The sequence below is a fragment of the Vidua macroura genome, chromosome 5 (assembly GCF_024509145.1).
Source record: "Vidua macroura isolate BioBank_ID:100142 chromosome 5, ASM2450914v1, whole genome shotgun sequence".
Taxonomy (NCBI): Eukaryota; Metazoa; Chordata; class Aves; order Passeriformes; family Viduidae; genus Vidua; species Vidua macroura.
This window is the reverse complement of record NC_071575.1, coordinates 22,339,310-22,364,769: the sequence shown is the minus strand read 5'-3', so window position 1 is coordinate 22,364,769 and position 25,460 is coordinate 22,339,310. Positions and strand designations below refer to the sequence as shown.

Sequence of the window (25,460 nt, the reverse complement as noted above, 5' to 3'; positions counted from 1 at the left end):
GCTTCCACCACCTCTGTTCCTATCTCCCCACACTATGCAGACAACAAAGCACTTTTAGAAGGTTGTTTGTGAAAGGGGAAGGCTGACAGTAGTGCTGGAGAAGAAAACAGAGGAAAAGGACAGGCAGTTTTAGGTTTTTGTACTCATATTTGTGTATAATGCCCTTTCTATTGATTGGTCAATGGGGAAATTACCAACATAAATTTCCCTGTGAATATTTCTCCCCAACTGTTCCTCTCATCAAACAAGCTTGACAGAAGAAAATATGAATTTATTTTGTCCTCCTGCCCTATAAACTTTCAGAAGGCCATGTAGGCTCCAAAGGGCTCTTCTATTTGGAAAGCACTGAAAACAGTTTAGCCCTACAAGAGCTGTTTCCAGAGACAAAGTAACTCTGGGTTCTGTTTCCAATTGGCAAAGACAGGACAGAATAAAGAAGTAAAGGAAAATGAGGGGAAGCCGGCTTTGCTCTCTATTTTATAGTATAAGAGAAAAAAAAAACACAAAAAAACTGGCTCACATTTTTACTATGTGTCTATTTGTTCCAATAAAAAAAGGAGAGACAGTAGGAAGGCAATTTTCCCCATGGCTGAATCACACCAGTTTATAGCTGAATGCTTCCCTCCCCAAGAAATGTGACGTGTAAATAAAAAAGTTGTTTTGTCATTCTGGCTCAAAATAAAGTAAAAATTTTTCATTATAATAGAAAAATACATAAAAAATTACAAAAGCCTTCTGCTTAATTCTAACAAGGACATCTGAATGCTGTATCGCACTTCCCTCCCCAGACAGTCCATCCATCAACATGTAAGACTTCTGCATAGGTGAGGGACAATGTAGCAGCCATGTGTAACCAAGACCGGGCGACTTCAACAACCCTGTTTTGTATAAAAAGCAGACCTCTGCCCATTTTTCCTTCTTTTTTTGAATCTATGAGCATTGTATGAAAAAAAAACAACTCAGCAGACAAGCTAAGACATCATGCCTCTAACAATAAACAGGAACTCTAAATGCACTTAATAATTCCATTAAATTTCTGGAGGCATGGCTCAAGAGGGTCTGGCAACATTCCTCACTCCTAAACATTGAGGATGTTGCTGGAACCAGTGACTTCTTAAAAACTGCAATAAGCTTTTAGAGAGCTCACAGGAACTGGTCTGAAATTTGAGGCGTACTATTCCCTGGTACAAGTTTTATTCCCAACATGCTCATAATACATATTCCTTACCCACATTTATGGAACACACTTCCTCCCTCTATGGCCTCTCCTCTTTGTTGACCAGCTGGTTGCAAACTCCTCGGTGATGCTTTGCTTCAGCTTGTAATGAAGTGTTATTGACCACAGTCCTCAGCCTGGCTCAGAGGCAGCAAAGAGGCTTCCACTGCCTGGTCAAGGAAATTAGCCTCCACACACTTACACAATCATCTTTCTCCTCTCTGCAGTACTGGTTGGGCTTATGGGTGGTCACACTCTCAACACAGAGGGTGCATACAGCATTAGGAGTTGTTGGAATAGTGCAAGGGACCTCAGCTTAGACACTGTGTGACCTCTCTGTCCTATCCCTCTTTCCACACAGGTTGTCTCATCCAAGGTCCCTGGAACTTTCCTTTAACAGTAAAATATATCACTTTCTTCCCAAAACAGTCCCCCAGGAAGCTTAACCTGCTCTGAGTGCCTCTGAAGACTACAGGTGCTAAGCAATTTGTAGCCAAGTATTTTGGTCCACTCATCATTTTTAGACAGCCCAGGGTAAGAATAAAACATTTCTTACTGAAACATCTCTGAAATGGATGGAGTGATGTTTTCAATTCTCACCTGGGGTTTTGGAGCCCCTGGGCAGTAGATGAAAAATGGCCTTAGCATCCTCCTGGAACCCCTCAAATTTTAAGCAAGCTGGAATCATTGTGGAAGTATCATACCTCTTGCAAGAGACTCTTTTGGTCAGCTCTGCACAATGTCTGAAATGGCTTGTGATCCTCACAGTGGGCATGAGACAGAGGAAAGGAAGACCATGCTGTTGTGTTGGGGATGCATAAGAAAGAGAGATGGATGTTTCTGGCAGTCTCCTGGCTGTACAAGACATTTGTGGATGCTCCCTGCCCCAAAACCACCTGAACAAATCTCTTCCAGACCTCTTTGTAGGACCTGACTGCTGCAGAATTATCTAGGCAGCTTGTAGTGCAGCAGAGAAGATGTGCCCAGAAGCTGTGCCAAGTCCAAAAACTTTCTGGGAACCTCGCAAGTGTTCCCACTCACCTTCAGCTCCCAGAGATGAGAGGTCATGGCAGAGATGGCAGCTCATGGCCCCAGGAGGGTTCAACGTCCCCAGCTTGGGACACTGGGCAAGCCACTTGCCACACAGACCCACCGCCTCTCCCAGGCAGTCTGCAGCACTGACCACTGCTTGGCTGGCCACCCCTTTATTTACAGCATGTCAGATGTTCAGCTCAGCAGAACACAGCTGTAATTTGGCTAAGCAGGGTGCAGATGGGCTGGTGCGGTTGCTGTGATCTCAGTGAATCAGCATGTAAACATGTTTTGACTGAAGGAAACTGCAGGGCCATGCTCTAGAGCAGTTCCTGGGTGGGATTTATAGAGCCAGGCAATCCATTTAAATGTGGCCCCATGGACTGGGAGGGAGGAAGCACTGTGATAAACAGACAAATGTCTGCCCTGGCTTGCAGGAAAGAAGCTTGCCTTGAACCCCTCTTTCTTTCTGATTAAGAAGCTGCATGCTCTGGAAAACGATGTATGGGTGCAAAGGCATCAAACAAACCTAAGTTTTGCTTTCTGCCCCAGCTCTGACATGATTACGGGGACTTAAGAAACCCATTGCGTCTTCTTATGAAGTAATCCGGAAAGGATATAAGTTTATTTTGTAGAGATATTCTGTAAACTAGCCCCAGTCTGCCTCAATTACCATGGCTGGAGGAAGCATATACAACAATTTTCTGTCAGATATGGAGTGTACCTTTACCAGCAGTAGGGAATAATAAATGATCATTTCACCTCCCATTACCTACCTTAGGTTAATTCACAGATTTTCAGATCTTCCTAGGAGAGACCTCAGTGGAACTGATACAGCAAATATTGGAATGCTGTCTTGGAAACTGGGAAGCCATTCTTCAGATGAACTAATAAGCCTGAGCCCAAATCCCCTGTGCTGTGAGTGAACCCTGACTCACACCTCTACCACTGTTCAACAGAGGCCTTGAGCTACAAACTCAAGAGCTGGCTTGTACCTTCAACCCAGAAATGGGCTCTCCTCACTGAAAGCATGCAAAAGGACACTAGGATATTGTAATGGCAAATTCCTCCAAATCCTCTGACTGAGCTTGTGCCTCTGGATCAAGACACAACAAGCAGAGAAAGCCAAGCCAAAATTTGCATGGAAACCACTTCTTATCTAGAGCAGGAAGCAGCCTTTCCTATGCTATGGAGGGGCCAGAGCAAAACACAATGAAGAGAGAAATGCATGGGACTCTTGGGGAGAGGTGGGCAAGGGAGTGGGTGAAAGAAAGAAGGAGAAAAATGGTAAGAAGAGACTCGGGTAAACAAACCAAAAGGCATCCATGGGTAAACTCTGGAATTATCTGTATTATTTCCCTGGTATCACATTACACACATTTCTCTTGAGCCCTTGGGAAAATAAGGCATGTAATTTCTTTCTGAATAATCTAGGAAAAGGCAAGGTTGAAGCCCCCTGGTTTGGGTGTGGGGGCACCTCAGGGTGTGGGGAGGTGGTAAGCCGCTGTATAAAATCCCCATGTCAAAGGGCCTGGGGCCCAAGTGATGCACAAGGCACTCACTGTATGTCCGCATTGTCTCCTTCATAAAAGGGGCTGGGACTGGGAAAAAGGAGGCAGTTTCCAGGATACTGGCCAGCAGCTGCTGGAATGCCCCGACCCCCCCAGCCCCTACACGCTATAAGGACAGCAGGGAGGGGAAGGGGGAGGAGAGATGCATTTGTGCCCTTTTTTTTTTTAAGGGTGAAAATAAGGAAGGTTTTCCTTTCAGGAGCCTGTTCTCACTCCCTCCACCACTTTTCCCCACTTCAGAAATTATCAGCCGTACATAGTAAGGAATTTTGAGATGGTCAACTCCTGACTGCCCAGGGCATAGCGATGGGAAAAATCACTCTATAAATGCTGAGGTCTGCAAATTGCTAGAGCTTTTGTCCACATCTACTTTGGCCCAGAGACCTTTATGCAGTGTTCAGCTGTGAGATGGACTGGCTGGTAATTAATACTTATTCTGCAAGAGTACCTTGGGGCAAGGGGTGAGGGTGTCAGAATGGCGAATAAGAGTGATGGATGTGTGCTTTGACACCACAGAAAACAAGGTTTGAATTAAAAGTTAGATGGACCAGAGGCAAGTGCAGAAAGAAAGAAAAGGTAATCACATGGTACATACCGACAGGGTAAATCTCAGGTTTGTGGTGGGTCAAAAGGTAACCCTAAATACACTGATACTTTGCCAGGAGCTCCACAGAAGCTTCAGCTCCATCCCTGGGGCAGGGCAGTGCTGTGACCAACCCTGCTCCTCCCTGGGGCAAGATCACCTTGTTCATGGTGCTTTCACCACCTGACTTGCTGTAGCCACCGAAGAGAGAGCCAGCTCTGCAGTGCTGTAGGTGTGTCCTCAGTGTCCTCGGTTGGGCTGTGGGAACAGACTTCTTTTGTTGCCTTCTGGGGAGAATCACAAAACCCAGCCCACTCTGGTTACTGTAAAACCACCCCTGAAACATTTTAGTTATGGGATCACATCAAGGGAAGGAACGCCTCACCCAAAGGGTGTTGTGCTGGGCTCTGATGGCAGGCTCTGATGGTTAGGGTTTTTTTGGATAAAGGAAGTCCTTCTGGTGAGGTTCTTGATGAGATCTGAGATCTCACCCCACAGGGCTGGGAGGATTTTCTGGGCTTGAATGCCGATGGCAAGGGAAGTGTTGGGGCAGCAAGGGAGAAGGATTTTTAAAATCTTCTTTTGTGAGTCCTCCCTTTCTGAAGGCCTGTTTTCCAGGGAGACCTGGCTTGGCAAGTCACCAGCACTTCAAGATCACAGACACAACCATTCAGGCCACTCGTTCTATTCAAGGAATTGTGGAGTCACACACAATAGTGGCCTCCCAGCAGCTTCCTGTGCCACCTCCTGCTCATCAAACAGGGGTAATCAAAGCCATCCCCCCACCAAGAGAAGAAGCACTAGTTAGTGCAGCACTATTGCTTTTGGGCACAGCTTTTTGTGCTTCTCCGAGCTGTCAGAATAGGAAGGACACTTTGCTGTAGGTCTAGTCCCCACCCAGGCTGTGCTGTGGTCACATTCCTCCTGCCCACAAAAAGCTGGGGGTAGGAGGGTAGGGGGTGGAGGTGGGGTACTGCATTAAGTACAACATGAGGCAACAATTTGATTTTGTGTATTATCAAAATAGTGCATTGCTGGAACATTTCCACATTGCTAAATCTAAATAATATGGCCTGGAGCTGTTTGCAAGAGGTATCATTTTTGGTTGAGGATTTTGCAATATTTTTTTCCAGCCTACTTCAGTTCTCCTTGAATTTGAGGAGCAGTAGAACTGGCTTAACTTGGACCTGGGGCAGGGCTATGGACTTTCAGGCATAAGAAATCTGGCTCACAAACCTTGAGAAATGTATCTGAAGGTTGGGTTTGTTGGATTTTTTTTTTTTTTTTTTTAATATGTACAGGACTAGGCAGGACATTCTGAGGTTAAATTCTATGCATTTATAGGAACTCTGGTAAAGTAATTAAGGTCCTAGATTTGACTTGCATTAGCATAGTTATAGCCTGGTGGGGAATGTTTTCCATATTCCTTGTGTCTATTTTTGTAACGATACTAATCCTTTACATTTCTGTATCACCTTTCATTTAGGGGGACTACATCCCAAGATACTTTACATATGCAGGACAAAAATACAGACAGACATGACAGTGCTATACCTAAAACAGATTGAAAAGTGATGTGATGAATGCAATTTCTTGAAAACTTTTGACAGCCTTGTCTCCTTTTCACCCCTATGTCTATATGCTAGGGAATACAGAAACTCTCCAAGCTCCTCCCAGGCATGCATATGTGCACAAACACACACACTCATTTAACACAAACTTGCCTCCACTTTCTGCTTTCCACTCCTCAAAAAGTGGATTTTGGCAGGAAGTGTAGGAGCAAAAATATTTGATCCTGGGTAGACAAAGCTAAATGATGAAAATATAAGGGCTTTTTAACCAGATTTGTGAAAACGTGAATTCTATGTGCAAGTTTTTTTAAATTATTGCTACATTGTTGCACAGAACTTGTGAAACATTAAAAGCTCACCACTGTGTAAAAAAGCTTATTCATAATAATCTATTGTTAGTAACTACTATGTTAGATTATTTGGGACTTTCTTATTAGGAAATATAGACAAAAGTTTGCAATTTTACCAGCAAATTCTTAAGTTCAAGCTTGAACTCCAAAACTTCTCGTTATGTTTAAATGAGTTAGGTACAGGAATATTCCTCTTAATGGGAGCCTTAGTATATCACCTTCAGCCTACTGAAAGCATGAAATGACTCATGACACTCATTGAATATTTTTAAAAGGAATTTCTTGAAAAAAGTCCCAGTATTTAGGAACTCCCATGTTACCAAAATTCAGTATTAGACTGTTATTATTCACAATCAAATTTTTAGGCAAATGGCATATTTAGGGCTCAATATTTTTATGTTTCAGAAGTAAATAATTTTCTTTTTAAAAAAAGTTGATTATTTCCTTTGACCTCTATAAAACAGTGATCCTGTCAAATCAGTCCATAATTAGACCTGAATCATGACATTATTGTTATACAAAGAACCATTTCAAATATTTAAGAGGATTTAATTCAGTGCTAATCACAGTTTCTTTCTTCCTTGATCTTAAAATTTTTGGAGACAGTATGTTCAGGCAGATTTGGCTGCAAATGAAATAAAGATAAAACAGTGCAATTTTTATACCCCCTGTGACTTATTTTTTGGTGAAGCATTTCACAATACTCATGTATACAATACTCAACTGGTGCACACAGAGCACTTGTATTTTGGGCAAGGCAGCAAGCAGCACTGTGAGCTCTGGAAACAGCCTGAAACGTGGTCAAAACACACCAATGGCTTTGAAAAGCCACATGAGCTGTTTCACAAATGTAACTTAGATATCCAGCAAATGCAAAAAGAACAACTTAGTTATGCTGTCTGGTCCAGAAAGCAATGCTTTTAGCATGTGTGGCTAATAGGAGTCTTAGCTGTGCTTGATCACTTCCCCATAAGCTGTTTAAACATAAGGCATTAGGCTGGAAAGCTGAGCACTTTCACAGAGGATGGGGGTTAATAATTCACAGCGCAAAATCCGGTTTGATCTGCTGAGAAATTCAATCCAGCTAGAGCATAATTTTGTTGAATTGCATGGTGGGCGAGGAGGTTGCCAGAGGTGGGATGCTTCCCTCCTGGCTGACGTCAGGCTGCTGGAGCTGGCCCATGTGCCAGCACCTGGAGTTCTGCTGTCTCCCTTCCTCGTGGTCTGCTCCCTTTTGCTGTGGGTTTTTTAACACACGCACATGTATTCATGTCTGAGCTCCTTTTTCTCTGGCAGCTGCTGTAGGTGAGTAGTGGATGAGTTTTTGGAAGTCTCCCAAGGCACAGATACTCCCAGCCCACCCGAAGGAGCCTCATTCTCCAGGTGGAGGCTCCCCAGCTGAGGAATGTGCCAATAATGAAAGAAGAGAAGCCAAGCTTTTCCCTGGTGTGTCAATGCACAGGTACACTCACTGCTGGGCTGAGGGCTGCCTGTCAAAGCCAAGAGCACAAGGGAGCTGTATAGGTAGGATTTTCCCCTCGTGCACGTCCCACACATGGCAATTCACTGTGTGCTTCCTTGCAGTGTCCAGAGCTGCGTCTTTGAGGAGAATGGAAAATTTGTCAAAATGCTGCTACTTTAACAGAAAGCTGGGTGAGTTCCCTTGTTCTTAATAGAATGTACCTTTCTTTTACTGCTGCTAATGCAGAAAACAGCTGATCATATTTTGTGGGACTCACATTGTTTTTATAGTACTTTGCCTCTGGAATAAACCAGAGCATATTACATGTCAAGAACGGCACAGATTGTATGGTGGAAGACAGGCCATGGATTCCCATGGATGCTCTTTCTTTCCTTCAGACCCCAGAGAAATTGAGTGCTGTACTGTGCCATCAGAGACACAGTAGCTTCTCAAAAAGAGAAAGGATTTTCATTTGTCACTTTAAAGTGCATTCAACATGCACTTGCCTATTTGGATTGTTAAAGCCTTTCGTCAAGCACTTGTGCAACACCTCATCCTAACCCACAACTGCAGCCCTTTGCTGTAATACAAACAGTGATGATAAATTAATGTCTGGCTTGGCAATATTGCTACAGTCTCCAATTCTGAGAAAGTGTTTTCATTTAGAGAAGAGAAATCAAATGGCAGATTCCACTGTCTCTCACTCTTCCTGTCCGTGAACAAGCTGGTCCTTGTTGTAAACCCTGTGTAACTTGCTCTGGGGGAGGAGGCACTGTGGAAGCCCCTCACCCTTGAAATAAAGGCAGCACATCAGTAGTTATTTCTTGGGGATTTCTTTAGTTAGCTATTTCAAAAGGAGAAGGAAAGAGTTTCTTGAAAACCAAATACAAAGGTTTCACAAGTAGAAAGGCCAGAGCAGGCAGAGGTGAAATGCATTACAAACATGATGCTCTTTCCAAACCCAGAATCACCAGCACAGAAGTAACAATGTGCTGTTGTTCACCTTCCAAAGTCTGGCACTGTTTCCATACATGATGCAGAGGGCGTAGTCAGAATCCCCAGATAATCAGCTTCGTCAGCTGGGCTCTCACAAGGCAAACACTGCTTCCTGAGACTGCTCAGCCTGAACTCACATAACACCCTGGCTGAGACTAAGAAGGTGACTGGCATTGTTCAGAAGTACCTTACCCAAAATAAACATCCACGGAGCCATGGAGCCACTGCTCTTCAGTGCTGCTCTCGAGGTCTCACTGAGTTTCCTGGAGATACAAAATCACTCGTGGCCCTCTGGAATAGTTGCATTGCTATGCTCTCTCAGAAAGGACCAGCCTTTAAGCTGGGGAAGTTTCCAGGCATGTATTTCTGTCCATGCTACAAAGAGCCACGGCCAGCAAGGGTTAGTAATATTCTTTCCTTGTTTTTCATGTCATACATACATCAGGGTATGATCATGAATTCATAGACTAATTTTGTTCAGTGTCCTCACAGCCTTAGAGAAAGTAAAGGCAGGGAACCTTTGCAAGCAGCATTTGATACCTGCAAACTTGTGGGTTGAGTCAGAGAGCTGGGATAAGTGAAAGGGATATCCCATCATTCCTAGAAATGTGTAAGTTAGAGACAGCAGAGGGATAGCCAAGACAGCAGGATGTGAGGAGTGCTTAGAGGAGTGGAGGAGTGAGGAGAGCATGGGTAGCCTTGCTTAAAGGAAGGTAAACTTCCTTTTTATATATCCCAGCTGTTGCTCCCTCAGCAAGCTCAGCTCACAGACCACAAAGTCTGCATGAGAGAACAGCAGCTGGGAGATATAAAGGCAGGGATTCAAATGAAGTGTGTGTATTTTAAAACATGAAAACACTGCAGTAGGGTCCAACCCCTCCTTGACTTTTGCCCTGCCCTGACTACCCCAGCGCCATTAATCTCAAGGGAAAATTAGACTGGCCTTTGAACTAGGGCTTTCCTCTCTGATTACAGTGTTTGTACTACACAGTGCCGGCTAAGCCCCAGATGCTGGAGCATCAAAGGCACGCCCATCCCCAGACGGAGGATGCCGCGTTAAGGGACTGCCACCTGGCAGCATCTCCAAGGAACTGCAAAAACACTTTGCAGAGACAGAGGTTAGTGAACATCAGCCTGCAGGAGTCTCGGGGTGCACCCAGGAAAGAGAGATCAGGTCTGGTTGAGCCAGACTGGTGCTGCTGACTGATGGAGCTGGCGTTGAGGGGCTGCTGCTGTGATGAGAAACACTAGGCCAGGGAAACATTGATGGTGACAACCTTATCAGGGACTTTCCCACGCAAGAAGTTGTTGCTCCTTTGAGAAAAATCCCACTGCTTTCCATCTCTTACTTCAAGTTGGCTGAAGATGTCTGGCCTAGTTGTACTCAGTCATGGCCTCTTTTTAGGTTTGAGCTAAGCTTTTGATTTGTGAAGAAACACCTAAAAAGGTAGGTCTCACCTTGTCCCTACTCTTCTAGTTAAACAGAGAAGACCAAAGGTGACTACTGTACTGAAGAGTGGTGTGGGATGAACAGAAAAATAAAATAATCTCTCTTGACGAAGACGTCTTCCATTCCATTCCAACTTCTTCCACTTTGAAGGCTTCAATACTGCCCCCTTACCTGGGCTACTCTTTCCTTCTTTTGTCTTGCGACAAGCTGGCAGATGAAACAAGAGCATCTTCTCAGCGCATTCTCTGGATATTTCCCCCAGAGAAGACTCTCAGACAGGTTGCCTAAAGCTTTCTAAACCAGATGAATTTGAAAAGGAGCATACAAAAGGCAGGAAGTAATTTCTGTAACATTTCAAAAGACTTCAGTTGGGAACATTTTGGAAAGTTTACTGTGCTACCCAATATCACAGGAAACAAACTTCCAAACTTTTGTTTGTAAAGAGACCTGCATGAACAAGACAAATTTGAAGCTTAGCTGAGCCTGAGATCCTTTTGCCAGTAGTTGTTGCTATGCTTAGCAGGTAAAGGGCCCCTGACAGGTAGTACGAAGTTTGGTTATCTTTTCATAATTATTGTATAAATTTGCATACAGAGAAAAGCTTAAGAGAGATAGAGAGCTAGAGAGATTGAGTCACTTTTAATTTTTAGAGTCAGCCCAGTGGATTAAGGTCCTGAATGACATCACTAACACATCTTCAGCTGTGACCTCATAGGTTCATTGCTAGCTATGACATCTTAGCTAAGCCTGCTTAGCCAAGAACCCTATGTATATTCATATATTAAGGCTATGAGGAAGTTGGTCAATGAATACCAAGCGAACATTTTTTACCAAGAAAGTTATGAAAAATCCTACTCTGCCGTTCACACAAGTTGTCTGACAGGCACCAACCAGGGGCCAGAGCTGGTTACCCAGATGTGAAAGCATCTGTGCACCCCCTGCAGATTATCTGTGATTCCCTGAGAATTGGAGCTGAATTAGTGGGGAATCACGGATGACTTACCAGTCTGTGTGCGCGTCATCGATCACCAGGAGGATCTTGGGTTTCTGTGCCACAGGGGGTGCGGGGCCAGCTGAGTGGTCAATCAGTCCCGCGGCCGCCTGCGTGGTTTGCTTCATGGCGCTGGAGATGGAGCTGAAGATGCTGCTGCCGGTAGAGGAAGAGTGCGAGGGTTGGGGTGGCTGCAGGTGCTTTCTCTCCGTGGCAGGAGAAACCGGGGAGCTCGTGGAGCTGTCAGGGCGCTGCAAGTCCATCATGTAGCCATTGGGCAGATTTGCCACAAAGCTACTGTCTGAGAGACGCCGCCGGAGGAAATTCATCGTTGCAGTGTTGGGGGGAAACTTCCTCAGCAAGAGCAAGGCTGAACAGTGCTGTTACCAATCTCTGTGTCAGTGTGGGTACCTCCTTAAAGTCCAGGCAGGCAGGCTTTACCCCTTGAAATTCTGCTGGAGATATATGCCTAATTTTTTCAGCTATATTTTCCTTCTCTCCTGTGGGAAGAGAATCAAAGACATATATGTGAGATACATACTGTGAGACTGAGTTAAGTAACCTCTTTTGGTCTCTTAGACAGGTACCTTAATCAACAAGAGAAGAAAGGACTGCTGGTTGCTATGCAGTATTCCACATTGCTACAGTCAAACAATTAGGACAAAATATGTGTCACCATTCTCATCCCCACACGTTTTCTGGTCAGTAGAGACCAGCCTGCACTAGCTTATCTTTTGTGGAGAAAGAAAAAATTACTCTGATAAATGTTAATTTTAAAACGAGAGACATCTTATTTCTGGTATCTTGTGTGTTGAAAATTACAGAATAACCAGCTAATAACAACTTTATATCCAAATGGATATAAAGCTGTATCATCTTTGGTAGGCTTGTGAGCAAGGTTCTGAATGTAAGGAACAAATGTCTGAAATTCAAATAGGATGTAAACAACAAATAGCAAAAAAGTCCCATACGCATTTTTGATCAAGCTCAGTGACAGAAATTACACTTTTCTGCCCCTCCTCCTCTCTGCACTCACTCTGAGCCAGGTCCTCACTGGTGGTTGGTTGGTAGATACTAGCAGGCTATCTGAATTTTGGAAATTCACTTGTAGGAATTTTGCAGGTACTCAAAACTAGAAATCTGGCTGTCTAATCTTCAGACAGTTTTTTTCTCTCTCATTGGTGTTTTTGGTTTGTTTGTTTTGTTTTAATGAGAATTTATTCTGCTCATCTCTTCAAGTGAGAAAACAAACATGGTGAAATAAAAGTTTTTGACTCTTCTGCCTTGACTATGATGACTTTGTTTTTACTCAGAATACTAAGTATTTCAGCAATTAAATAATCTCACAGTTTAAAATAAAATTCACCTCTAGGTACACCCCAGAAGACAGACTTCCACAGAAATTTCCTGAGAAATTTTTATCTGCTAAGACAGCCTTTGAGTCTTGGTTGGTGAGATTTAGGGGAAAACAAAAGAAAATTTTTACTGGTAAAGCATATATGTTTTTCAAGACATACATATTTGCAGCAAAAAAACGAGTGTTATCCCATACATCAAGTGAGATGAGTCTCATGCATCCGTGGTATCATTGTTTAAATTATGCCTTACCCGCTTCAAGTCTCTTTGAATGACCGACCCCCTGCAAATACTGGAGCTGCTTGCCTTCACCTGGTTTGGTCTCCCTTACTGCTCACCCTCTTGTCCCAAACTCTGATTGCCTCCTGATGGCAGAAAATTGTCTTTTCCCAGTAGTCCAAGAAAACTAACTACTTGTGAATCTCCCTCCTGGAGCTGTGGGTGAGACCTCGTGGTGCAACCAAACAGCTTTCTTAAAATAAGCTCTCATTTATTTTCAGCTACCGGGGTTTACAAAGCTTTACTGACAAAGGAGTCAGACCTGTCCATGTCTGTATCTCTTGTAGCCCCAAAACCCTTAGAGAGGCTCAGATGAGCCTACTGGAAGTAAGCAAGCTACAAAAAGCCCCTTGGCACATCCCCAAATCTCATAGTCCATCACCACCGTGACTCTGCGGGCATAGGATCCATCTGGAGCAGAGAGCTCCCTCCTGGAGCTGCTGACACTGGCTTACTAGAATAATTTTTCTTTTGATTTCTAAGCCCTGGCAGTGCAAGTCCTCTGACTTTGCTGGAACCCAGAGGTAGTTTTTTCCCAGGGAATGGCTCAGGAAATCTTTAATGACTTCCTGCCACATTCACAGTCGATAATGTATCTCAAGGTATTGTGCTGACTTCCCTCCTGGTCCCGGTGCACCCGGTGACTGCACAACATCAGCAGACACACACCAGGGAGCACTTCAGTAGCACTGCCTGCAGGAATTGTTCCAAAAAGCAGGTAATGGAGAGTACCCATTAATTGTGAGCTAGCTACTCACCCCATATATGCACCCACACAATTCCTGTCCTGCTGCAGGAATGGTGAGAGCCAGCACTGAGCCATCCACTGTTACTTGTCCAGGATGACCTGGGTGGAACAGCTCACACAGGCTTTGGGGGATTTATATACCGCACACTGGGTAAAAATGTGCTGTGCTGTCCTCTGCTCAGGAACCTGTGTTTTCTGCTTGCATAACACGAATAAGAAAAATCCCTTCCCTTGAGTGACAATCTATTTAGGAGTAGGTGCAGTCCTGGTTAAACAGGAGCATCCCAGAGATCTGCCTACTGTCAGAAGGGCTCCAAATAAGTACCCCATTACTGTGTACAGCTATTAGGCATGCTCTCTTCTAGGGCCTTGGTGTTAACTGGCAAGACATGGGGCATACATTTGATACTGGTCTTGGGAGAAGCACCTGCAGCAGAAGTTTTCTGCTCTTTGCATGACCTGCACAATATCAGAGAGCTGCTGGTTCCTGCCGTGGCAGCTCTCAGCCACGGGAGGGAACCTGCCCCCAGCTATACATGCTGGACAAGGCTCTTGTCACAAGCCAGTATCCTTGGGACAGAGCCTGTAAGGACTTGCATTATTGTGAAGGTGCTTCTTCCCCTCTACCAGGTGTTTGCATAGCTGCTTCCTCCCCTGAGAGCTTTGCACTCTCCAAATGAACCTGGGTAACTTCCAAAGCATCAGCAAGTAAATAAATGGGCAAATGTCTCTGCTGGGCCCTGCAGTGAGGGAAGAACAGCATGGAGGCTTATGACCTAGGGTGTCCCAAGGCTGAGTTGGGCCAGAGTATTCCATGAGGTGCATGGAAGGCACACAGTTTTCCTCTGCAAGGGGGCTTCCCAAATTATGCCCAGTGCTCGCACTAAACAATTTATCATACTTAGTGCAAGGCCATGACCACTCTCCTCCAGGACCCTTTTAAACAGGAATATGTGCAGTGACCTGTCATTTTTTTCCACCAGGGGTTTCATAGTGGGAGTTGCTGCTCAGAAGATGCTGGGAGCTGGCAAAATTGTCTAGAGAGTTTGGGACCTTGTACTTAGTCTGGCCTTTCCCTCTGCTGGTTGGCACAACCTCCACTATCTGCCAAGACTGGACTGCATGATGTTGGCTTGGGGAGGAAGGAGAGGAAACCTAAACACTGATGTCACAGGGAAATGTCCGTCTGGCAAAACAGACAGAGGTTAAAATCAATGGATGACACTGCTGCAGCAGAGAGCAATGCCTGGCTCCACTCTGGGGTTCCTGTCAGGAACCTAAACTTTGGGCATCTCAGAGTGATGGTCCTCCTCTCATTACATACATTTCTCTAATGATCTGGCTAATGTACTTTAAAAAGATTTTTATCCTTTTGTTTTTTTAGGCTTCACTGTATCAATTTGTCAATTGCCCCAGATTAGTGCCACCTCAGAGATCTTCTCTGCAATGGGAGCAGTGCAAACTGCCAGGAGCTTTTCTGCCAGCAGTTTACACTGCTTTGATTGCTGGAAAACCTCATAGTCTGCTTTTGCATCACTCACACTTACTGTTATTTAACTTTCAGAAGTAGGTGTTTTCATACAGGCACAGGCTGAGTAGGTTAGGACCTCATTTTCCTACTGCTTGAGACTCTGTGGACTTCCTGAGGGCTCAGCCTGTCAGGCCAAATCTGGCTCTGTAGCTCTTATGCAGCACAGCATCCACCCAGTGCATGCACAGATCTTACCCTGGCAAGTGAGTGGGGCTGCAATTTTAACAAATGCAGGAGCCTACACCTCCATCAGAAGCAAGACAGATCTGCTGAGTGGATTTTTATCACTCCAGAGCCACAGGCAGGAGAGCTGCTGGCTCTACACCATCAAGTCATATGTTCCCTGTGTACACCAGTCTTCCTATGGCTCACACGGAGACACATCCCCTACTTAATGCTGTGCCAGGCACAAACTTGCCTGCAGAAAGGGAGCTCCCTGCACAGCTGGAAATACAGCCCATGGGCTGCTTCCAGACCAAGCAACAGCTCCTGTGGAATTCCTCAAGTTGCAAGACAAGCAGCTGCTTCTCACCAAGCAGGAGTCATCTGCTGCTGAGTGCAACAGCTGCTCCTGAAAACTGGCTGGGAAAACAGCATCTGGGCCATGGAGCTGCAGGCTGGGGATCTGGTCTATGCTGCAGGGTGAGGAAATAGTAACCGAGTCACAGGAGAATGAGTGAGTCCTGAGGAAAGAGAGCAGGCAAGACAGACGGGGAGAGGAGGAGGAGGAGAAGGCACGAGCAGAAAGGGAGGAAGCAAGCAAGAATAGGCTTAACCAGCCGACAGTGCAGGAACGCACAGAAATCCCAACAATGTGAGCACCCTCAGGGAATCAAAAGGGAACAATGTGAGCAACTAAATGAGGCAAGAAGGTCAATTAGAGCTGACCTTGAAAACAACAGCCAAGAGGTTGGCACTGTCAGCCCCTTACTAACACACAGCTAAACTTCCTGGCTGATATTTTTGGAAGAGCAAGGGAGGGTATGCAATGTACTCACTCAGCACACTGACAGCAGCCACGCACTTACCTGCTTTCTCTCAAGGATATACTCCATGGAGACGCAAGTTATCTCAGAAAACCTGTTGACATGTGTTAGAAAACAAGAACAGAATATTCACTTAAACCTCTTGTTGGGTTATTTTCTGCTGAGCAGTAGTGTCTGGAGGGAACCCAGCTCAGCCGGCTGATAGCTGTTACTTAGATTTCCCCTGAGCTTGTTATCTCATGCTGTCAGGTAATGAACTGACACAACCACACCAACCTGCATCTGATTACTGCTCTTGACAGAGCAATGCTGGGGGCAGCAGGATGGAAAAACACTGTGGAGGGATTATCCTCCCACCTGACCGTTAGGGACTGCACTCTTCTTTCTGCTCCATGGTGGGTGGGAAGGTGAGAGGATGCTCCTCACCTGGCAACAACCATTGACTTTCACCCCTCACATCCATTTTGCAGATCATCTTCAGCATACATTCAAGTCTTAATACATTCCCATGGATCCCTTTCTGCCTTCAGGCATACTGACATTGTGTGGGAGTTGGCCTCTGTGGAGGGACAGCCGTGTTAGGAAACTCAAAATCCAGCAGGATGCGTTTCCACACAAAGCATATTTTTTAAAACTGTATTTTCCACATTTCTAGTATATTTCAAAAAGAGGGAAGCAAGAGGTTATTTATTTTTGTTAAGCTTTCAGTGTTTCACCCTGAATGGTTTCAGCATCCCAAGCTTGGCATAACTTGGCATTTCTTGGAAAGAACTGAAAGCACAATAAAACAAATTGTTCTAAAATTAATTAGAATTTTTGTTGGATTTTTATTTCATTTGCCACAGTCCTGGGTTCAAGAGGTTCACATGTTTAAACATTTCTTAGTATTTTTCAGCAACAGCTGAAATTCCATAAATCAGGAAATTACAACAATATGGGTAAGAAAAAGGAAAGGAAAAGGATACCCCACCAAATACTCCATGTTTTGTAAACCTGAAGCACATACAAAAAGCATAAGAGTTGGAAAGACTGTATGCCAGCCCAAAGAACAGAGGGAAGTGTGTTTCCGTGTTGGTTTTCAGTTTGCAGAGAGCTTTCCCAAACACCAGCTACAGAATACAGCTCTAATGTAGACACTGGTTCAAATTTTCCAGAGCATGTAAAACTACAGCACAAATTCCACTGACACCAGCAGAGCCATATGGTGTCTTTTGAGGCAGTTGCAAGAAGTCAGAAGCCTGCAGCTGGAGGGGATGCCAGGGCAGGGGAACAGAAAGAGCTATCAGGAGAATAATCCTACCTGGAGCTCAAGTCTCCTGCTATGTGTTAGACAGCAGCTCACCAGAATCAGAGAACGGCCTGGGTTGGAAGGGATCCTAAGGATCATCTAGTTCCACCCATTCTTCTGTGGATTTCCACAAGAAGTCAGTCTCTTGTGCATTCGATTTCTCTGCTCAAACAGAGAGATTGTCAGAGATGGCAGGATGTCTCTCTGTCAGAAGTGAAGCACTTCATAATGTTCAACATGCTTCACTAAGCCACAGAGGCATATTAAGGTGCAATGATTCCATTGTCTTATTGCTGCATTCCTGTAGATCTTAGAAAAAATTCTCTCTGCCTGCTTGGGTGGCTATTTAACTGGAAGTCTAGGTTTCACAAATCTTATCTGTATTTTCCTTTTGCAAAGCTGCCAGAGCTTTCTACATAGCAGTTTCATGGTAGCCGGGCTGCCTTATCTCCTGAAGATAGTGGGGGTATGCACATCAAACCAAGTGCAAATGGGACTGTGTCCCAAAAGCTACACCCTCTTTTGCACAGCAAATGAGTAAATCTGCTCCCTCTTTTGCCTATTATTTCATAATGGCAAGTGAGGAAAAGAAGATGGGGAAAAACAATCTGAAGTGAAAAAATGCCTCTGTAAGATCATCAGACTTTCAAGTAGATTGCAAAGGAAGATGACTAAAGCCATGAACAATAGTGAAAAATTTTCTAGCAAAAATAAATCTGAATATTATGATAATACTCTCTGGTTTTAATATCCCCCAAGAACAAATTACAACGTGCTACTTCTTGGAAACAATATATTATTTCATCATTTTAGTCTCACTTTGGAAATCCTGTTGGCACCTAATGGCTGCAGTGTTGTCTCAGTGGTAATATCCTCTTGTCAATGAGCTTATAGAGGCCTTTTGTGGCCTGTCTGTTCAACATCAATAATTGCTTATCAGGAAAGCCAGACCCAGCACAACTGGAGCAAGCAGTGTGTCTAATCCTTGAATGCCACAGACTCATCTCCATCTCAGAGTCAGTTGAGTTTGCATCCTGGCTCCATTTCTTATTTCCCAGGAGTGCTGTGGTCATTCCTACCCCAAGCAATAGCGACACTAATGCTTCCATTAAGGCTGATAGTTACACGCATGCCACAGTGGCTCCTCATGGTGATAGTAAAGGAAAGCAGGAGACAGCGGTACAAACCAGAGAACTTGCAGAGATAAATGCTCTGCATATTAAGTGGATGAAATCATAAGAAGGAAGTAAGCAGGGCTTGGAAGGCCCTGTCTTTTTCCTTCCCAATTGTGGATCTGATGCAGTTCATGTCGTGTGTTGTGAGACATGCTTCAAGTTTCCTGCAGCAACCACGCAAGTCCTGATTTCATGGTGATAAGAATGAAACCAGATATGCCATTAATAGAGCAGGGATTTCCTTCAGCTGAGAGGCGTGCTGCTTTGAAGAGTGCTGATCTGAATAAAATCAAGAAGCTGGGTGTATTTAATATGTAGGGCCTGCCAATATGCATTAGGGCTCATGCAGATAAGAGGTGCCTCAGGGACTGACAACTCACAGGGTCTCAAAGGAGACTGCAGCAACTTGCCCAGTGCTAATGGGGCTCATGTCTTGATTATGATCACTTCCTCATTCCTGTGCCATTTTCTTTCTATTCTATTTCAGTTCTGCCACAATAGACTGGTTATTCAAAATGCTTGTAAACAAAATATTTCATTACCATAAAGTGAACTAGATATGTTGTAGGGAAAAAAAAAGTGCTATAGGCTGTGAAACAGGAAGAAACAAATAACTAAGAAATTATAATATACATCAAATAGATAATTATTAGTTAACTGATAGTGATAAGAAGGATTTTATGTTTGGAGCACAAATTGTATTACTTTTGATATGTTTATAAGACAAAAATCTATTGCATATTTCCAAATAAAAAATTTTCAAACACAACTTCATAATTTTTGCATCTATGCTTCTAATTAATTTTAAGCTGCCACAAAAACTCCATTTCTTTCCCAAATGTTCGATGCTTCTAGAGGTTAAAAAGTCTTCCTTCAAACATTTGAAGTCCTCCAAACTATCTGCAGTACTAACAGATTCCATCCAAGCTTTGCTGCCATTTCCATCTGCCTCATTTCTTTCTCTTGCATCATTCCAGGCACTAGCATATTCCAGTTTCCCAGATTTTCCCCATATGGCAAGGAACCCCTTATCATACACTTGAGATTTACTTCACCTGATGGTGTGAACAGCAGATACCTGGAGAAATAAAACCTGTAATTTGCCTTTGTGTAGCTCATTTGCTTTCTAACCATATGTGCCCATCTCATGTAGCAATACAAAGCCAAGAACTGGAGCACGCTTACTGATTTCTTTTGATGATGGAAGAGAAAGACGATGTTTTATTGCATTCTAGGCAAGATTTGTGACACAACTGTAAGACAGTTTGATGCCAATTCTTTCGTGTGATGTAGAAGTGGTGGGAGATTGACTGGCTGGACTATCCCTGCCAAAGAGACAGAGAAAATGAGGATTGGTAGACCTTCAACTGGAGCACTGTAGGGGGTGTCTCAAGCTCTGTGACAGCCAACCGAAACCATACTGAGCATTTGTGGGAGATATTTTTCTTCACTTTTTTTCATCTTTAGTATTGATCACATGGAGACACATGAAAAGACGTGTGGGTTTGTGGAACATGTCCCTTTTGCTCCACCATGTACCCACACATTTCCCACCTCAGCAAGGGCACATTCCCCTATTCTGGAGCTGGACGGAGCACCCCAGTCTTTGTGACATTGCCAGTGTCTGCTTCCCTGTTGAACCTCAAAAATGTGCATAAGATCCTGCAAGCCAAACATATTTGTGGTAACAGCAGAAGCCTCTGCAGGACAGTCAGTGGGTAGGTGTTTAGCTCCCTTACAATAAAGAATCTGGACAGGTTTTGAAGGCCATTTATGAATTTATGTTGTCTCTGTAGGGACACTGTGTCGAAAAATAGTTGCATCACCAGAGCTGCACTTCTGAGATTAGAAAATAGCTAGAATAGAATAGAATAGAAAAAGCTAGAAACTAGCTTTTAAAAAGCTAGTGATAAATTTTACCACTTCCTTATTTCACTAACTCTCTTTTATCTGGCTGTCTTCTCTCCCAGTTCCTGCCTGCTCTCCTATCCCGTCTTTGTACTCGTGCTGGATGGTGTAGGAGCCCTCCACAATTGGCTCCGAACACCAGATACTGTGTTTAGACAAAAAGCATCAGAATATACAATATATGAGTATTGTAGACACTGGATTAGGTTCTGGACCCAGACAAAGTTCTGAGAGATCAGGCTAGTGGGCTGCACCCAGAGATGGAAAGAAAGCACAATTTAACAGACTTCTGCTATCAGCTTAGGGAAAGGTCACGCGGTGTCAGTGCCTTGGTTTCCCATTTAAGAAGACAAGCTTGATTTTGCAGAGATCTGCAAGGGTCAGCTCATACACCTCCATGCAGCACCTCTGAGTCAAACCCAGGCAGCTTCAAGAGCTCTGCTTCCCCTGCTGATCAATAGCTGAATTACAAAGCTTTTAATAGTTACAAGAGTGGCCAGCCTTATTTAAGAAACCAACCACCAAACCTTTCAAGACCTGGAGAGTATATAGCCACCATGAATGGGGGAGAAAAATGAAAAAGCTTTCTTGGAGGAAAAAAGCAGCACTTAAGACCATTTTGTAACAGGGAACACAGAGGATGAATCTGCACAACTATTTTAAGTTCTCCTTCTATGCTTTGGGAAGTTCTGTCTCAAGGAAAGGAGAAAAGAGAGGGGAAGAGAACATGTAGCAGCTCTGCAGCTGGACAGTCCCAGCAGGCACTGTGAGAGGAACTCAAGCCACTGGCACTGATGTGAGCTCTTGCTGGGTGCACACACAAGTATGGTGTGAATTACTGCTCACAGAGAATATGAGCATTGCAGCAGGTAGAACAGAAATGGGGACATCCTACAAACCTCACAGAGAAGTTATCTGAGAGCCACTCTGGAGCCTCCCTTTCCACATCTGTGTCCTGACTAGCAGGACAGGTAAGCAGTCACTACTTGTGTACAATTGTACAATGATAGAAGCAGCATTGCAAAGTATTCCTGTTCCTCTCTGAGGCAATCTGCATTTTTCAGAGCTAAGTAGTGCTGTCCCACATGACTGAAGCTTACAGACAAAAGCCATTTTTTTTCTCTGGATATGCATTTACAAAACAAAAAGATGTGCCCAAAAGTAGACTGTAGTATCAGTTGAAGAATCCAAACCAAACTCCACAGAGTTCTGAGTAACAGCTGGAGAGTTGTCTTGCTCTGTTAGGTTTATTTCCAGCTTTTGCCCAGACAGAGTGCCTGTGCCCTCAGGATCATTAAGGCCAAGAAGGTTTTAAATTTTCTGGCCACCTGTGAACAAATGCCTCTTTGTTATCACTATGGAGGCACAGAATTGGTTAAAAAACCAAACCAAACCAAACCAAACCCAACCAAACCACAAACCCCAGAGTATAACCTCCTGGTTTCAAGATTTCCGTGGCTGGCATAGATGTCAAGTTGTTAAATAAAGCAGGCTGAGAAAGTGTTTATTCCCTGCAGCTTTGCAGAGGCACTCATCCTGGCCTCCTCCTGATCAGATGACAAGCCAAAATCTGCCTCTGCTTACACTTGCATATCCAGTGTTTGCTAAAGGTTTGACCTGAAGGGCAGAGCTGATATTCCTGCATGTTGCAGTACAGCAGTCAGTTCACTAAAACACAAAAAACATTGTGCTTTATTTCAAGACTACACACACAAAAGAAAACCAATCTTTGGGTTTTTGTGGATCAAAAGACCTGTTCCTCTCTCTATTTTTTCTAAAGGACTTTAAGCAAGTCACTAACTGTATAAATAAAGCATTGAAAGGCTAAATTGGGTCACAGTTTAGAGAGACTGATCTCTGCAGTGATATAAATACAGATTGCAGAGGTGTTCAATAATATACAATGTAAGTACAGCAACTCTCTAAAATTAAATCTACCTGAAAAACATATTACAGAATTACAGAATCGCAAGGTTGGAAGAGACCTTCAAGATCACTGAGTCCAACCCGTTCCCTGACACCTCAACTAAACCATGGCACTGAGTGCCACATCCAGTCTTTTTTTAAAACACATCCAGGGATGGTGACTCCACCACCTCCCTGGGCAGACCATTCCAGTACTTTATCACTCTTTCAGTGAAAAATTTTTTCCTAATATCTAACCTATATTTCCCCTGATGCAGCTTGAGACTGTGACCTCTGGTTCTGTCAGTTGCTGCCTGGAGAAAGAGACCAACCCGCACCTGATTACAAATACCTTTCAGGAAGTTGTAGAGAGTGATAAGGTTGCCTCTGAGTCTCCTTTTCTCCAGGCTAAACAACCCCAGCTCCCTCAGTCGTCCCTCATAGGACTTGTATTCCAAGCCCCTCTCCAGCCTCGTTGCCCTCCTCTGGACGTGCTCCAGCGTCTCAATGTCCTTCCCAAACTGAGGGGCCCAGAGCTGGACACAGCACTCAAGGTGTGGCCTCACCAGTGCCAGGTACAGAAGAAAGATGACCTCCCTGCTCCTGCTGGCCACACCATTCCTGATACAGGCCAGGATGCTGTTGGCCTTCTTGGGCACCAGGGCACACTGCTGGCTCATGTTCAGTCAGCTGTTGACCAGTACCCCCAGGTCCCTTTCTGCCTGGGCACTGTCCAGCCACACCGTCCCCAGCCTATAACGCTGCAGGGGGTTATTGTGGCCAAAATACAGGACTCAGCACTTGGAGTTATTAAACTTCATCCTATTGTACTCTGCCCATCCATCCAACTGTTCCAGGTCTCTCTGCAGAGCCCTCCTACCTTCCAACAGATGGACACACAATCACAGCTTAGTGTATCTGCAAATTTACTAATGAAAGACTCAACACCCTCATCCATGTAGTCAGTAAAAATATTGAACAGAACTGGCCCCAGCACAGACCCCTGAGGGACACCACTGGTGACTGGCCCCAGCTGGATACAGCACCGTTCACCACCACTCTCTGGGCCCGGCCATCCAGCCAGTTCCTAACCCAGCAAAGAGTGCTCCTGTCCCAGCCATGGGCTGCAGCTTTTCCAGGAGTGTGCTGTGGGAGACAGTGTCACAGGCCTTGCTGAAGTCCAAATAGACAACATCCACAGCCTTTCCTGCATCCACCAGGCAGGTCACCTGGTCATAAAAGGAGACCAGTTTTGTCAAACACAGCCTACCCCTCCTAAACCCCTGCTGGCTGGGTCTGATACCCTGGCCATCCTGTAGATGCTGCATGATGACACTCAGTATAAATTGCCCCATTATCTTGCCAGGTACTGAGGTCAGGCTGACTGGTCTATAATTACTAGGAGCCTCCTTCCCACCCTTTTTGTGAATGAGTGTTACATTGGCCAGCTTCCAGTCATCTGGAACCTCACCAGTGAGCCAGGACTGTTGGTAAATGATGGAGAGTGGCTTTGCAAGCTCATCTGCCAGCTCTCTCATCTCATGGGATGGATCCCATCTGGTCCCATGGATTTATGAATATCCAAGCATCTCAGAAGTTCTCTGACTGCCTCCTCTTGGATGATGGGGGACCATTCTGTTCCCTGGCACCATCAACCAACCCAAGAGGACGGTTTTCCTGGGGACAAGCCATCTTCCCACTAAAGACTGAGGCAAAGAAGGTGTTACTTGTTAACATGGAAGGATATACAGAGTTCTCAGCTCAAATGAACACTGCTAATGTCACTGGAGTCCAGTTTCAGAGCTGATTACTGCAAAAACTGTTGTTGATGCCCAGAAGATGATAACGATAATGTGTAAGAAATTAGTGTATGGATGATCCTTTATAATTAAGCCAGGTTAGACACAAGGAATTCTGTCCCCTTTTTTATCTACTTCAGTGCAAAAACAGTAACCAAATCTGTCCCAGTGATGGGATTATAAAATCTGTTATCATCACTGAACTTCATCAAAGTATTGAATCACCTTTACATGTTGGCAGCAGGCCCTGCACATCCACATGTATTTTCCTAAGAGTTGCATGAGTGATCCTGGTTAAATCACTTCATATTGGAACACAAATGTAAAACCAGGACAAGAAAGGGCCATATTGTGAGCAAAAATAATGTACACAACATGATAACAAATATATAGAAGTCCTTCACTATCATCAGCTTAATCACTTGCTCTTGTCTCGCTTCAGCTCTCCATCATTAGTATCTCATTTCTGAAAGAGGATAATTGCTTTGGATCTCTTCAATTACCACTAAAGCTCTGCAGAGCACTTGTAAAAATCAAATGAATTTGAAGACTAGGATCATTGAGCTTGTCCTCCCACTAGTGCAGCTTGTGTAGTTTCTCCTATCTCCTCCCATCACGAGTTTATAATTTCTGATTGAAAAAACAACTCCAAGGCTAGTTTGTAAATACTCACCAGCTGGTCCAAACCATTCCTGTAGCTAAGCCATAGTCCCTGCAGCAAGAGCAAAGAAACACCTCCTTGAAAGCTTGAGTGAAGAAAACAGTGTTTTCTCCCGACTACAGCAAGGATTGCGTGACCATATGGTACCCCAATGCAAAGACACTTGCTTAAGCATCCCAGGAGATATCAGATATTCATGCTGTAAACCAGAAGCTCTCTCCTGGGCAGCTAGATCTTGAGCAGCAGCTGCTGACAGTGCAGGGCTAGGCAGTGCCTGGCAGCAGTCTTAGCTGATTTTTGGCTTGTTGAAAATTGAATAAAAAATACTGCCAAGCGATGCAGGAGATGACAGCTCATTTGTTATTTATTGCAGATGATTATTGAAAAGGGCCCTGAGCAACCTGACCTAGTGTAGGGTGTCCCTGTCTGTGATGGTGGGGGTTGGAATTAGGTGATCTTTAAGGTCTCTTTCAACTCAAGACATTCTATGATTCTATTCTTATTTCACCTCCCCCATCAGCTGCTACCCCTGACCATACCACAAAACAGGCAGGTGCTGTGCTCTCCTTAAAAAAATCGGAGTTTTTCTTACCTGCCTATTG

At 44.3% G+C, this 25,460-nt stretch overlaps 1 protein-coding gene across 1 annotated transcript in view; it reads right to left on the bottom strand.

Annotated features, from left to right (window-relative positions):
• SYN3 (synapsin III) overlaps window positions 1–25,460 on the bottom strand; it is a 192,169-nt gene that overhangs the window by 153,876 nt on the left and 12,833 nt on the right. The window contains exons 2-3 of the mRNA XM_053978623.1: window positions 16,165–16,216; window positions 11,235–11,722 (exon numbers count right to left, since the gene is read on the bottom strand). Of these exons, the coding sequence (XP_053834598.1) occupies window positions 11,235–11,551 (317 nt within the window). The 5' untranslated portion in view covers window positions 11,552–11,722; window positions 16,165–16,216. The remainder of the gene's footprint in view (window positions 1–11,234; window positions 11,723–16,164; window positions 16,217–25,460) is intronic.